The 14,156-nt window shown below is 39.5% G+C and overlaps 1 protein-coding gene across 4 annotated transcripts in view; it reads right to left on the reverse strand.

Annotated features, from left to right (window-relative positions):
• Positions 1–14,156, reverse strand: part of ROS1 (ROS proto-oncogene 1, receptor tyrosine kinase) — a 78,349-nt gene that overhangs the window by 29,357 nt on the left and 34,836 nt on the right. For all 4 annotated transcript variants that reach the window (XM_065056729.1, XM_065056728.1, XM_021294512.2 and 1 more), the window contains 7 exons: positions 11,863–12,080; positions 11,044–11,185; positions 7,144–7,376; positions 4,374–4,550; positions 3,169–3,343; positions 2,571–2,688; positions 288–469 (listed from right to left, as the gene is read on the reverse strand). In XM_065056729.1, coding sequence (XP_064912801.1) covers positions 288–469; positions 2,571–2,688; positions 3,169–3,343; positions 4,374–4,550; positions 7,144–7,376; positions 11,044–11,185; positions 11,863–12,080 — 1,245 coding nt within the window. The remainder of the gene's footprint in view (positions 1–287; positions 470–2,570; positions 2,689–3,168; positions 3,344–4,373; positions 4,551–7,143; positions 7,377–11,043; positions 11,186–11,862; positions 12,081–14,156) is intronic.

Raw genomic sequence — 14,156 nt, forward strand, 5'->3', positions numbered from 1 at the left:
TGCCTTTATTTCAGGAATCATACCACAATGCAATGTTCAGGCCCACAGAGATTAACTGGTATAAATGGTCAGAAGCAAATTTCAGGCCCACTGTGCTGTGCAAAAGAGCCTGGATGAGCACCAGCACCTGGGCTCACCATATAAAAGTCGCCATTTACCAGTGCTTAGACACATTGCTTTACCTGTTCAGCAATATCATTATTAAAATAGTAGGTCTGTCTTCATAAATTGGTATGGTTATTCTGAATACAAACTTCATTAACAGAGTAAGAAAGTACAGGTCATACCTTCACCCAAAATTATATCCTTGCTTGTGTCACTGTATTCACCAAGTCCCAGCGCATTTGCAGCTGCCACTCTGAACTGGAAAGTTCCTTCTAGGTTCTTGGCCTCCCATGTGCAAATGCTGGTACAGGAGCCATTGTAAACCACCTCCCACAGGGACTTTGTGGTGTTGTTAGAATGCTTCCTGCAACAGGCAGAGCAAAGTAACACAGGTATGTCATTAACATAGTCAGGGCAGATTACTTCTTTCCCTCCCATCTTTCTTCACTTCAGTTCCATGGCCTTCAAAATATCTCTCTCTGCCTGCATGAAAGAAAGCTCAATCTCGTAATGGGGTTTTGGCTGCGGAGCAGAAGATTGTATTATGCCATTTCAGCAATGCTAGGAATTACACATCTTTAGTTTGGCATTGGAAATGAAATGCTAGAATGTTTTAGACATAAAAATCTCCAGCACTGTTTCACCTGTTTCGGTAAACACCTCACAGCCAAGAGTTCAAAACTTTCCTATTTGGCTTTCAGGAAAAAAAAAAAAAAAAATAGACATTTATTTTTGTGTCCTGCTAGAGGTTTTTGCTTTCCTGGGCCCAGAGTAATTCAGTGGCTCTTGTGCATCAGGTTTCACAAGCTAAACAGGAAGCAGGTCATTGGCAGGGAAGCCCCGATTCTTCAGCTAGCCAGTTTCCCACAGTATCTGCTGACTGCTGGGGATATTTCTTCCTTTCCCCATTGGACTGAGATTGATTGCTCACAATAAATTCAGAGCTGATTATTCACCGACCAAAAGCAGACCATGTATTTCAACTTGAAAGGCCATATCTGAAATATCATTTCATGTCACGCAAGACACTAGTATTTCATATGAAATGACCTTCATGTGCATGTCAATCATTCTCCCAACACACTTTAATGAAGCAAAATAAAGGTCAAACACTTCTAAATCAGAAAGACATGGGAAAACTGTGTGTTCATGTCCTTGGTGTGTACATATTCCTACCAGAACTGTATGAAAAACAGGGTTTGTTTCAAAGGTCTGTGCAAATATTTTCTAGAATGCTATACCACTGGCCTAACATTTTTCTACCTGTTCTAAAATGACCATGAGGTTCAAAGCTAAATTCAGACAAAAGTATCAGCATGTGCACATTCAAACTGCAGGAAGAATGCTCATTTCATTAAAAAACCCAACACCTTAGCAATGTATTAAGATTTCAGAGATGAATGAGAAGCTGGAGCCTAGAGAACACAGTGGCTAACACACAGCCCTCACACAGGCCAGGGGTCTGTCCTTTCTCTACCCATGCACAGCAAGCCAGGTACAAACTGGCGGCTGGCATATGAAAATTATGGTGGTCTCATAGCACACAGGTCAGTGCTGCTACACACTCACAGAACTGTATGGAGGAAGCTTACAGCACCAGGAAAGTATGTCTGGGTGAAAACTTATATAGGTAAAGTATGCCCAGCTCCACGGTGCTGTCAGTCGTTAGCTTTCATAAGCACAGAGTTAGCTGAGGAAAAGGAAATAATATCTGAGTTTAAAAAATTGCTTCCCTCCATCAGTCCTGATTTCGAAAAATGTCATAGGAATATATCAGAAGATGGACTTTCCCCATTTTTAAATAATGCATTAAGTCTTGCATTGCCTACCTTAAATAAACCCCTTCAGGGTCATGGCTAAAAAATTAGAAATTTCAAAGTCATTAACCACAACAATACACTCTAACCTGTCCATTCAACACTTACAATGCCAGTGCAGGAATGAGTGAGAACTGGCGCTCTATAGATAACTAATGAGTGTGACATGTGTAGTCCAGACAAACTGTATTTGATGACAGAGTGCTTTAAAAATTATCTGGTCATCCCAAGTTCGTGGTAATACCTTATGATTCTTTCTGACCACTTTGTAACACCTTTCCATGATTCCTCTGAACACTATTTCTACATATATTTTAGCTCAGAATACATATTAAGTGTTTAAAATTTGTGCTTTGACAGTATCTCCAAATCTTCTTCTAATTCACCAACATATATCCAAATATATCCCTGTATTTCAGGGTTAGTCTGTAATATTGTTAGTGTGCATTTTCTTCTAAGTTTTCCAGGAATTTCTGGAAATGGTGGCCACTTAGTTTACCTGAGAAAGAGATCCCACAAAAAAGGCCATTTTCGAGAAGGGCCATTGATATTTCACTCTTCCTATCAGAGCCAAACTGAAAGCCTCTGCACACCCAGATTTGTTATGGGCAGCTCTCTATGGGAAGAGTACCTGCATGCATAGCTTACCTGCTTTCTAAGATGTAGTAGGTCAGGTTGCTTCCATTATCATCAGCCTTTTCCCACTGTACAGAGTTTTTGATGTCTTCTGATTTTTTTGGAACTCCTGGCTTACTGGGAACACCAGCTAAGACCAAAGGAGGGAAGAAACAGAACACTTACAATGTGTTTATAGCAAGACAAGGGGCTAATGGGCACAGACAAAATTTTAGATGTACACATGAGTGTTTAGAAATGCAAGGCGATGGAGGATCTTTATCAATAATACCCATGGAGTATGAATCTTCGGCCTCTGCTTTGTGATGGACAATTTTCAAATTTTCATTCACATGCAGCCTTTCACCTGTAGTTATGAGTTCATATGCATATAGGCATTTCATTTCAGTTCCCTTCACTCTTTTCCTGTGCTCCACTTGAAAGTGAACCTCATTTGTTTCACCCTTTTACTTTTGCAGATGTGATAGTGTGCTATTTATTTTTCAAACACACACAACTATTGTTTTTTAGTACAAGAAAATTGCCTGCTAAATTTTATAAAATATCATGTTTGAATATTCATGTCCTGAAAAGAGTCTTAAAACCTTGTTATCCTATATTCAGTGCTTACCTGTAGTTTTAAAGCTTGTTGGAGAGGAAGTACTTTGCACTCCTGTAACATAAACTACTGTTACTCTTACAAAGTAGTTGGTTGAAGGAAGAGTTCCTGTGAGATTGCATGTGTAAACAAGATCTGCTGTGCACGCAGTGCTTGCAGGAGAAAACCAGTCACTTTTTCTTTGCCACTAGAAAAATAAAATAACATCATGGTCAACTTTCTTACTCTGCTGAAAGTGTGTCACAGTTCTATTCCTGGGTAGATTAATTACTTTTCCACCTTTTAATATCATAGGGGAAAGTTTATGCATGTGCTGTTTTAATCACGCGACTTTGTCCTCTTGGAGACCAAGGACAAAAAACCCATTTTTTTCTTCGTTTTCAGGAGACCTACAAGTCTTGGCAGCCACAAAGGACAACAGATTAAGTGACCCCTTTGCACAGCCAAAAGGAGCCTTTCCCTTGCTTATCTCTGTACATCTTGTATTTCTGGATCACTGTGACGGACCCGTGAGTTCAGCTTGCCATGATGCACTTGAAAGAAGGCAGTTTAGTGGAATTGTGCTATGACATTTGTTTTAGGGCAGATGGGAAATGTTTGGTGTAGGTCTAATGAATCTGATGATCTATATTAAGGAATCTATGTGATCCAGTTTAGCACATGACATTTTCTGTGTCTAGTGGTCCAGACATTAAAATCTGAAGCTTCCATCCATGCTGCTCTCACTGCAGCACTTACCTCGACAGTCTGCACTTCCAGACCCATTTTTCTCTCTATCATTTCCTCCTAGCCTCTATTACAGGAAAATAAAATTCAGATACTAGCTTGTAGCTCATATTAAATGCCGAAAATCCCTTTCTTCTCTTTCTTGTGCAGAGCAGACATAGGATATGTAGCTACAAGCCAGCTTGAGGGAGGGCAGTGAGGAAAAAGGGAGGAGACTCTACTGAAACAGGAGACCTGGGAGGAATTCTGGTGGGGTCATCCAGGATGTCCTTTGGCACTATGGAGTATTAAATGCTACAGCTGCACTCCCCCTCGTTCCTGGCAAATACTGCCTCCATCCTGCCCCTTCTGAGCCACTGAGACTGACATCACCCTGCCCAAATTAACCACTGAGACTCTTCAGATTCATCCTGCCACCCCATGCTGCTCATGAGGACAGACTGGGTTAAATTTGCTCATCTGGAAAAAAAAAAATTAAAGGGTATTTTTACCTTACGCAGCTCAAACCAAAAGCTGGTTTCATTGACATGTAGAGGAGCTCTCCATTCCAGCTGGACACTGGTGTTCCTGGGAACTATATTGTCAGGTGCAGCTGGAGTCTCAAAAGTCTTTGCAATAACAGGGACACTTTCAGAAAACCAGTTCTCGTTGGGATGAAAAGCAAGAACCTGGTCAGGAAACAGATAAACGGTACAACACCAAACCAATTGGAAAAGTGGCATTAGCAGCTCCAAGTGTTTGGAAGATTAGCTGTTTTCAACAAGACAATATTCAGGAAATATAGGTATAGGTGTAGAAAAACTTTGAGCCTCACAGCTGAGGCGTTACACATCTTCAGACTGGAAGTTCACGGCCTAGAGTTCCCTTCCTCAGAGATTCTTCTTAATTTCTAATTTGATCTTTCTAAAAAGACTCTTCTCTTTCTAGACTTCTCTTAAATGCCACAAACTCTTACACAGGCATACAGGTGTCACATCACATACTGGGCAGTGTTTCAGAATCAAAAAAATACAAGGTAAGGAAATGCCCTAGTATACTGCCTTCCAGTAAGCCACAAATATGACAAGATATTTGAGTATGCATACTTACAGATATACATAAAGGTATACAGGTTTGTAGGTATTCCTCATTTTACCATCCAAATCATTCACAGCAGCACAAAATCAGTTTAAGGAGAGAACAGATCCCGTCCAGTCATCACCTCAGTATTCTCTCAGACCATGGGTGAACTGGGATAACCACTCTCTCAGAGTATGTGATGCACTCAGTGTGCATTCTGCAGACATGTTTACTTGGTTGCTTTTGAAAACGTCACCCTGGTGATAGCCCTGCTGACCTGATAAATCATTTATTATTTTCCTTTTAACCCTTCACCTGTAAAGGGCGAAGCAGTATGTTTTGTTCTCATGAACCCACATTGGACATTTTTATTCTTCTGTTATCCTCTAGATGGTTGTAGACCAACTATTTACCATTTTGTCCTAATAATACCTATGTATGCTCTGATATAGTCCTAGTAAAACCATATATATCCCTAAAACAACTTCAGGTACTAAATTCACACAAAGTAGTCTATAATTTCCTTTTTGAAGTTAAGTGTAACTTCATTTTTTTTGTAGTTCTGTGGGACTTCCTCTCTTCCCAAAGTTACTGAAGATAATTATGAACATTCATAGACTATTTTTAACCAGCTCCTTAAGTAGCTTAAGGCCATCAGATGCTGTTGACTCAAATATATATAACCTACATAAATATTCTTTAACCTGATCTTTTCTTCTCCTGACCTGTTCTGCTAACATTGGCTTCATGCAATTGTGTTAAATATCTGGTCACAAGCCTTCTGTTCCTAAAAACCAAACAAACAAAAAAAAACCACTAGATACTGCAACCTATTCTTCCTACTCTCTTCCTCTTCAGCATACTAATAGAGCCTTTCCCAGCTGCCTTTTTAGTCCTTGCTGCTTTGAATTCTTTTGGTTCCTCCACCTTCTTGATTTTATTTCAATGTTAAGATATTTTTCCTGCTCACTTTTACAGAAATGACTACTGCTCAGGGAGGTAATACTGACATTACTTTAGGATGATGCTTCCCCTGCCCTGGCTGCCCCAAAAGCCTCGCTGCCTGAGTCTGAGAGCAGGGCGGGGTGGGGGGGTGGGGGGCTGCTCTGTCTGCCCCCAATTCTCACCATTCATAGCCCAGCATAACTACACAAGACACCGAAGCTTTTGTGCAACACTGGCGTGGGAGTCCACATGAACTGCAGCAGCTGATGGATGGATATCCCATTCTGCTGCTTCTGCTAGGTAGCCTGCGGCTGGCCTCTTATTATTTCTATCTTCCTCTGTCTATGACTTGCTTGGACAGTAGAAGAAACTACTTCTTCCCTTGCACCGACAGCATCATATTTCAATGCAATCCAAAATCAGAGGGTTTGTAACCACCCTTCAATATTCTTGTCTACAGAAATTGTCTTCAAAGGCTACCAAATAGCCAAGCCCTTACTTGCATGTTTGAATTATTGTTAGTCCTCTACATCTGCTAAAGGATCAGCATTGATATATTGTACTTGTTATGAACTTTGCATGCATATTTTATAGTACACTTTTCTTTAAAATGTGACTGCTGGAAGACAGAATCAGACAAATATTAATCCAGTCATGTACTATACCTCTATGAATATTTCAGATACTTTTTGGTTTATTGGACTAAGAATTTTTTTTTTTTTTCTAAATGAAAAGTTGTTGATTAAATGAAAAGCAGCAATTCACAAAATGGCTGAGTTTGCTCTTGATGTAACATAAGGAGGTTTCCTCTTTATGAAGGTTTCAGATATGTTGCTTTCCTGAGAAAAGCTTTTATCTTTTGGCCATGCACTCACATAGCCCAGGTTATTGCACTACAACTAGTCCTTCAAAAGCAGGTCACAGTTCCAGGCAACCTCCTTTCAGAACAGAGGTTAGCCATTACTTGACCCTCTCTTAGAGTGTTGCATGGAAATTGAGGGCAGTAACAACAGGATGGCAGCAGAAACTCCCATCTATTTTTGAGATTTGTGATGTGCTCCTCAAATAGAAAAGACCTCAGTTCTAGGATTTTATCTGAACTATCTATACAGGAATAAACTGTGGTGTTTATTTTCCCTTAAGACTAAAGAACTGAGAGACATCTGCCAAGTTTTGAATTCATATTTTCAAAACACACATATAGCTTTCCAGAAGAGCAACTTAAAGTTAGTGCAGGTAAAGCTGCTTATATTATACCTTGAATGAATTGATTGTTCCAGATTGGAGCCCACTGACAGACCAGGCAAGTGTCCCATCTGGAAATTCACTTTTTCGCAAGGGTGTCACTGGGACAGGAGGCAATAAATTAACAGAGATTTGATAGCGGACAGATTCCAGAGGTCCATTTGGCTTCAAAGGTTCACTCCAAGAGATGTTGATGGTGGTGTCAGACAAAACCACTGTCTTAATGGAATCAACTGCCTCTGGGACTGAAACAGAAAGAAAAAATAATTTCCTTTCAGGGACAAATGTCACTAGAGGGTTTTTTTTGTTTGTTTTCTTGTGTTATTTTTTAGAGAAGTCAAGAAATATCACTGAAAAAAGGGTAAAAAGTGTATGGATATAACCCATTTACAGGGTTGACACTCTACACATGTAAAACTTATATTCTTGTATAGTCAGTCAGCTGCAGAGAAGTTCAAAATATTTTGAGGGACTTTTTTAGTATTGCCTTGGTTATCCTACCATGCAAGCAGACAAAAAAAACACCAGCTGCTGTCCTATACTTCTACATTTGTAGTCATATCACTGAATTCCTGCTGTCTGTTTCCTAATCAGCGTCTCAGATGTGAGTTTAATATGATGCTTACTTCGATATGCACTGGCAAAAGTACTCATGTACTATTCCAATTGGAAAGTCCTTCCTTGAACCGAAAAGTCTGAAGGAAGAAAACCCGAAACTCAGCATTGTTTGCCATCATTTACAGTTTTGATCATAAACACATGGCCTGGCTGAGCTGTCTAAGCAGGAAACTGGGTTGCTTGTCTAATGTCCATGCCAACTGGTTACTCACTAATTGTTTTGGAAAAATTAAACCTTCCTTTGAAACTTTGAGATCACAGACTTTGAAATCATATATGACATGCCCCAACTCCACATTAAAAATTATTTGTTCCTATTGAACTATCTACATAGGTTAAAAGTTAAGGCATTATCTATGTTCCTAGCATAAAATAATTATGAGTACATATGCTATAATGTATATTCTAGGAGCAAGACTGCAGATTATTTAACTGAAACATACAGAAGCTGGACTAGTAAAGACAAAGTCTAATTTCACTAGCTAAAACATATGTGGAGAAAGAGTGACACTCTGTGGCAAGAGCAACGCAGTAGTTTTTCCAAGCTGTCTTCCTTGTTTTTTGTTGGAAAGTACAGATTAATCCAAACTTCTTTCATTTCATTACAGAATTGAGGGAAAGACAGAAGGAATTCAAGCAGCTTCAGAGGTATGAAACGGTGTACACATTTCAAAAAGCCCTAGCAGCATCTGATTACAATTTAAACTAGCAGTTACATACAATAAATTGTTTCTTATATTACTTATGTGCTTTGTCCCTGAGAGGGTGTACGTTGCTGCAGGATGGCTCGGAAGCAAGAGTGTGAATTCTTGTCACATCCCAATAGTATTCAGGCTTATTCAATCAGTGTGTCATATAGATTTTTACAATACAGATGTGGATTGCCATGCAAAGAATTGACATCTGTTTATCAGAGGCCAGCTTTTTTTTTTTATTTCTTGCCATAGTGTCCTAAAAAATATGCTCATAATAGCCAGAGAACCACACAGGATGAGAGCCTATTTGCTTGATGCTGCAGATGCTAAAAGGTCAGACTGTTAAGAGGAAAAAAAAAAAAATGCATGGTGGAAGAAAATTTCCAAAGCATAGCATCCCTGGATCCTGAAAGAAGAGTGACAGTGTGCCTGCACCTCTTGTTCCACTTTCATTTGAAAGACGAAGAGAGGCTCATCTTAAATTGAGGTTTTCTTAACAGAAAAAATATGACTGCTCTCAGGACAAGAAACAAGGAATGATCTGTCCTTAAGAGGAGCCACTGACAGCTCACAGGTGATGCTCTCCTGTGGTCAACAGTGACAAAAAGAAACGTTACTTCTTCTATGGATGGACCTTTAAAGAAACACTGAGACAAGTAACAAAAACACAGCGGTGGCTGCACTTATTCCAGTTCCAGTTGCTTCAGCACCTTCTGAAGCATCCAAAGGCCAAGCAGAGGTAAAGAAAGAGAACGGGACAACATAGGACTCCTGCTATGGCATCCTGTCTGCGTATCACAGCAATATCTCCATAGCTGCATAGTCTGCAGAGCTGTACATCAGCTATGGGCAGCCTTGCTGTAGCTGGGTTAACTGAGCTAATGCCCAAGGACCAGGTGTTGCCGTGCCTTTCAGTTTCATTCCATCACCTTCTTTCAGAGAAGAATTGCTCCAGTGCTGCAGGGCAAGAGCCAGACAGGAAAGCTAGTGAAGGTGCAGCTACAGCATTCCCACATCACTGTGAGTTCAACAGCAATCATCTCTGGGTACAATCTCCACAGTCTTTCCTGCAAAATACAAACTGCCTGCCATGTAGGCTTAGTCACAATTCTGCCTTGCTGACCTGGTTATTGTCAGAGGTGCCTGATGGCTCTGCAAGTGGTGAGTTTATGTGGATCAAGCTGACCCTGGCTGGTGACACCAGGCACAGTCAATGGAGCACAGTTGCAGAGCAAACCAACCCAATAGAAGAGCAAGTGCTATGTATACTACAGGAAATAGCTAGCTCTCATAGTAGTTTTCCATGTTTTCATCAAGTGAGTCCAGCAGTTCCACTCGAATGGTGAGAAAATTATCGAAGAGCAGTGCAAATTCAGCTGCTCATGAAGACAGATACAAGTGTACATGTGCATACACACACGTGCAAAACAAGAAAAAGTCCTGAGCAGCTACTTCTAGTGGGTTGGGTTGCAAGGCAACACAACCCATGCAAAGGCACAGCATGCATCTTCAGATAATGCTTTTCCTTCTGGGGGATGACAAGATGCATCTTCCTGCCCTAATTAAGATATTTCCAACCACAGAAAACATCTAGCTCAGACTAGTAGTATTCTCAAAGAATAAGGACATCTTGAACTTGGGCTGCCTATGAATCTCAGTTGCTCTTGTGGCAAATGAGCAAAGCTTCTGGGCCACGTTGGCTTCAAGGACAGATGGGAGACATGCTGGCACTCCTAGTGCCAGCACCTGGGTCTGCATTGAAGTGCAGCAGACAGTGGAGTTTCCTCACTGTGAAATGCCCCACGTTTCAACAAGTACGACAAGATGAGCAGTCAGTAGTTTTGGACTCAAGCAGAGGTCTGAATGCACAAGCAAAATCCAGCATTTCTAGTTTCTATTTAGTTAGGGAACTAAGGCAGCACCAGATCTATGTTCTGCAATGGAAAGTCCAGCATGGGGTGGAGAGGATAACTATGAAGGTAGGTAATCCCTAACCGGTCCACTCTCTGCCCTAAATTACACAGTGAATATTCCAGTTCAAAGCACTACTCCTTTCTTCTTCTAATGTAAAAGGGCCTGAGAAGGGCACATCAAAATTCTTAAAATCAGCTGAAAATGTGCAATTAGTATTCAGACCAAAAGAAGTAAAAATAAAGTGTTGTGGTTTTGGCCTGGTTCACAGTAAATCAAACCTGCATTACCCTAAGAAATAGTAATTATGAGAATAATGTCAAGCCATGGGGAAAAATCTTAATGCTGAATAATGCATGTATTTAAACATGCATAACCACATATACATTCAAATACGATTTATTAAAAATGTTGTCCAAGGCAGAAACTGGAACTGTTTAGCCACTTTTGACCACAGTTTATCTTTCCTCAGGAAGCCAATGAGCAAAAGCACTGTAGAATACATACATGTGTTATGAATCTTACAGATTCATCAAGTCTGGTTGCCAAAATGTTATGAAGATCTACACAGGTTACATTTTAAGCAGCAAATTTCTCTGTTTTCTGATTTGCAACCCAAACATACACACCTCTTCCTTTAACTGAGATGAGAATTGCGTTCAAAGCCAGAATAAAATGTGAAACAAACCTCCATACAGAGTTGTGCCAATTGTCTCTTTTCCCATAGGCAGCACTTCCTGATCTGAATAGTAGTTTTTCACTGCAACTTGTATGACATAACTTGAAAATGGCTGTAGATTGTCTATGATGGCTATAGAACCCTGAAATTCCTGTAATTCAAAATCAGACAATAAACGAGTATTCTTAGAAAAGAGATTCATATGTCAATCCAATCATCTGTCAATAAAACGAGTGTTAAAAAAAATACAGTAGTGCTTTTGCATTCTAATACACCTTAGCATTAAAAAAAAAAAAAAAGTTAAAATGATAGTTTTATTAATAAGTCACTACAGAAAATACATGCTAAAAAACAAGCTGAGGTGTAATTAACACGGCTACAAAAGCATATTGTTCAGTGGCTGGTGCTTAAATAGGAAATGGCAAAGTCCAAAAAACTGTAACAGAAGAAAATATTCCTTTAGGCAAGTACATTTACCACAAAACATATGAAGGCAGGCCTTATGATTGCTGGAGAGTCTCAAGGGTTATTTAAACAGATTAATATCAACCACAACTGCTCTTTTTATAAGTACAAACTGAAAACCTGTTTTAACAGGATTTTAGCGAAGACATGTTAAAAAGTAGAGGAGTACTTGCACAGAGGAAAGCTAAAGAATCTACCACTTAACAAATACTGATGAGAAAGGGGAATTACTATTGGGGATATAGAAGTGGAAAAAATCCCTGAGTTAAAGTAACAAAATGGCTTGTCAAATGACTAGCAGTGATATCACATTTCCTGTTCACATATGATATCATGTGCATTTTTACTCCAAAATAACCATACCAATGGGTTTTGCTGTAGAGTAGACAAATGGTAGCTTGAGTTCCCATGGCTGTTAGTCATTTGTCCAAGAAATACCAGATATGTTGGCGTAGGCTGTGATATGCCAGGACATAGCTGCTGTGGTGTGGCAGATGGCAAGCTTAATGTAATACTGGTGTTTGTCGTATCAAGAATAGTAGGTTTCTCAGTGTCTAGCAGTAGAATCAGGCATCTTTCATCTAGGAAAAACATCAAAAAATAAAAAAAAAATTACTGCTGGACCAATTCAAACTTACACGGCATTCAATTACCATTCCTATGAGAAAACATAACCATAAATTATTCTCTCTTCTTTCACAAACAGAAATAGAAAAAAGATCAAACCTGAATGTACTTTATTGATCACTTTCATGGACACAAAAATGGCAGTCATCAAAGTAAAGTCTCATTAACAGATTCGCTTAAGGTACAGATTTACTGAAGAATTTAAGTTCAAGTACCTAAAGACCTTGGAAATCCAGATCGTGTTGCTGTATTATCAAGGACAGTACACACTGACGCGTATGAACTTACTTGTCACAGAAAGGACAGATATGCAGAATAGAGAGCAACTTTCTCTAGCAACTTCTTCTCTCTTCATTTCCAAACAGATTTTCACTTGCAAAGTTCACAGTAACACAACAGGGAAAGGGGAGACAAATTTTGGAAGCAGAAAAGGAGTCTATAGAGAGAACACAATAGGAAACTACTCTCTGATAGTAAACAAAAAGTAACAAAAGAAGAACCCTCATCACTTGACTCCATGATCCTGTGGGTTTCTGCCAAGTGGAAGGATTCTATGGTTCTAAATGGGCTTGCTGCCAAGAAGGAAAAGATTAAGGAGATGCATGAGGAAGATGGTACAAGGACCAATGTTTGCCCTTAGGCCAGAGCAACTGACCTCATTGTTGAAATCTTTTCTCCCTGGGCAACCCCACCAGCCCTACAAAAGGCAGGTTCATGCACATAAGGGAAGGAGAATAACAAATTCTGTTTAACAAAAATAAATGTGAAGTTGAATCTTTGTCAATTTTTTAGTTACTTAGAGTAGGATAACTCCCACAGGAAAAGTCCCAGATGGAATGAAGAATTGAGTCATTTTCAGAGTCAAAGTTTCTGTCAGGCTGTTCCATAGAAATGTGTTTACCCTGACAAGAAAATCCTTCACTCATATTCAGTCCCCTTCCTCCTAACCCTGAAGAGAAATCATTCTCTCACAGAATCTGTGACAGGACAATAATTTTCACTGAGTACTTCTGATGTTTTAAATGATCAACTGACATCACATCTCTGGATGGCAATTAAATAGGTTAGAATGAAAGGAAACTCTAGCAGTACTCCTTGCTCACATCACTAAAGCAGCAAAAAGCATGTCAGTCAAACCAGCTGGTCTTTGCAAATATCACTTTTCCACAGATACACTATTCGCTTTCGGTACTGAAAGAAGAATTTATTTTCTTATTTTAGTGTGTTCATTTATCTCAAACTTGTGTGAATAATTCAGAACATTGTGTGTCCCCCACCCCCAAATGCCAAGGCTGTGTATTTTTCCAAATATATTCGTAGCAGTCAATGTAAATAAGAAAAGCTCTATGAGGATCTCTGGGTAGAAATAATCTCTTTGGACTGAAATTCAGTTCTTTCACTTCTGCATCAGCTAAGCCTGAGGCTCTTGCATGAACCCCTGTCCCTGGGAACAAGGATTGGTACATTCTGTACCAGGGCCAAACCAGGCTCCTGCACCAACGCCAAGCCCACACAGACCTCATGGGAACAAACTTGCCCAAAGTGCTGGAGAGAATAGCCTGAGCACTGGTCCGGGCAGCTGCAAGCAGGAGCAACTACTGGCTGCCCAAAAGAGTGTGAAGTTATTTTATTCCAAAAAGTACATTCTGTTAAAATATTGTCTTGTATATTTGACAGGTTATTGTGCAAAACTGAAGTTAAAGAATTATTTTTAATGTATTCATTGGGCTAGTAGGTGTTCTAAACCTCTACATTTACGAAGATAATCCGTAGAGGGACCATGAATCCTAACTTTCTATTAAAACTAATTTTTATTTCTTTCATTATCATTCTACAACGGTTTGTTTAAATTATTAGGAATCCTAAGTGAAACCCGGCTTTACTTGCTTTAATTGCCTCTCGGGTACTTCTTTATAAATCATTTTAATAAGCACAGTTCTTATTTGTCTTTGGAAGGGCAGGGGTTTTGTTTGTTCATGTGTTTTAACTTTGCATAATTGTGAACAAAACTAGAAATATGTATCAGGGAT

The sequence above is a fragment of the Columba livia genome, chromosome 3 (assembly GCF_036013475.1).
Source record: "Columba livia isolate bColLiv1 breed racing homer chromosome 3, bColLiv1.pat.W.v2, whole genome shotgun sequence".
NCBI lineage: Eukaryota > Metazoa > Chordata > Aves > Columbiformes > Columbidae > Columba > Columba livia.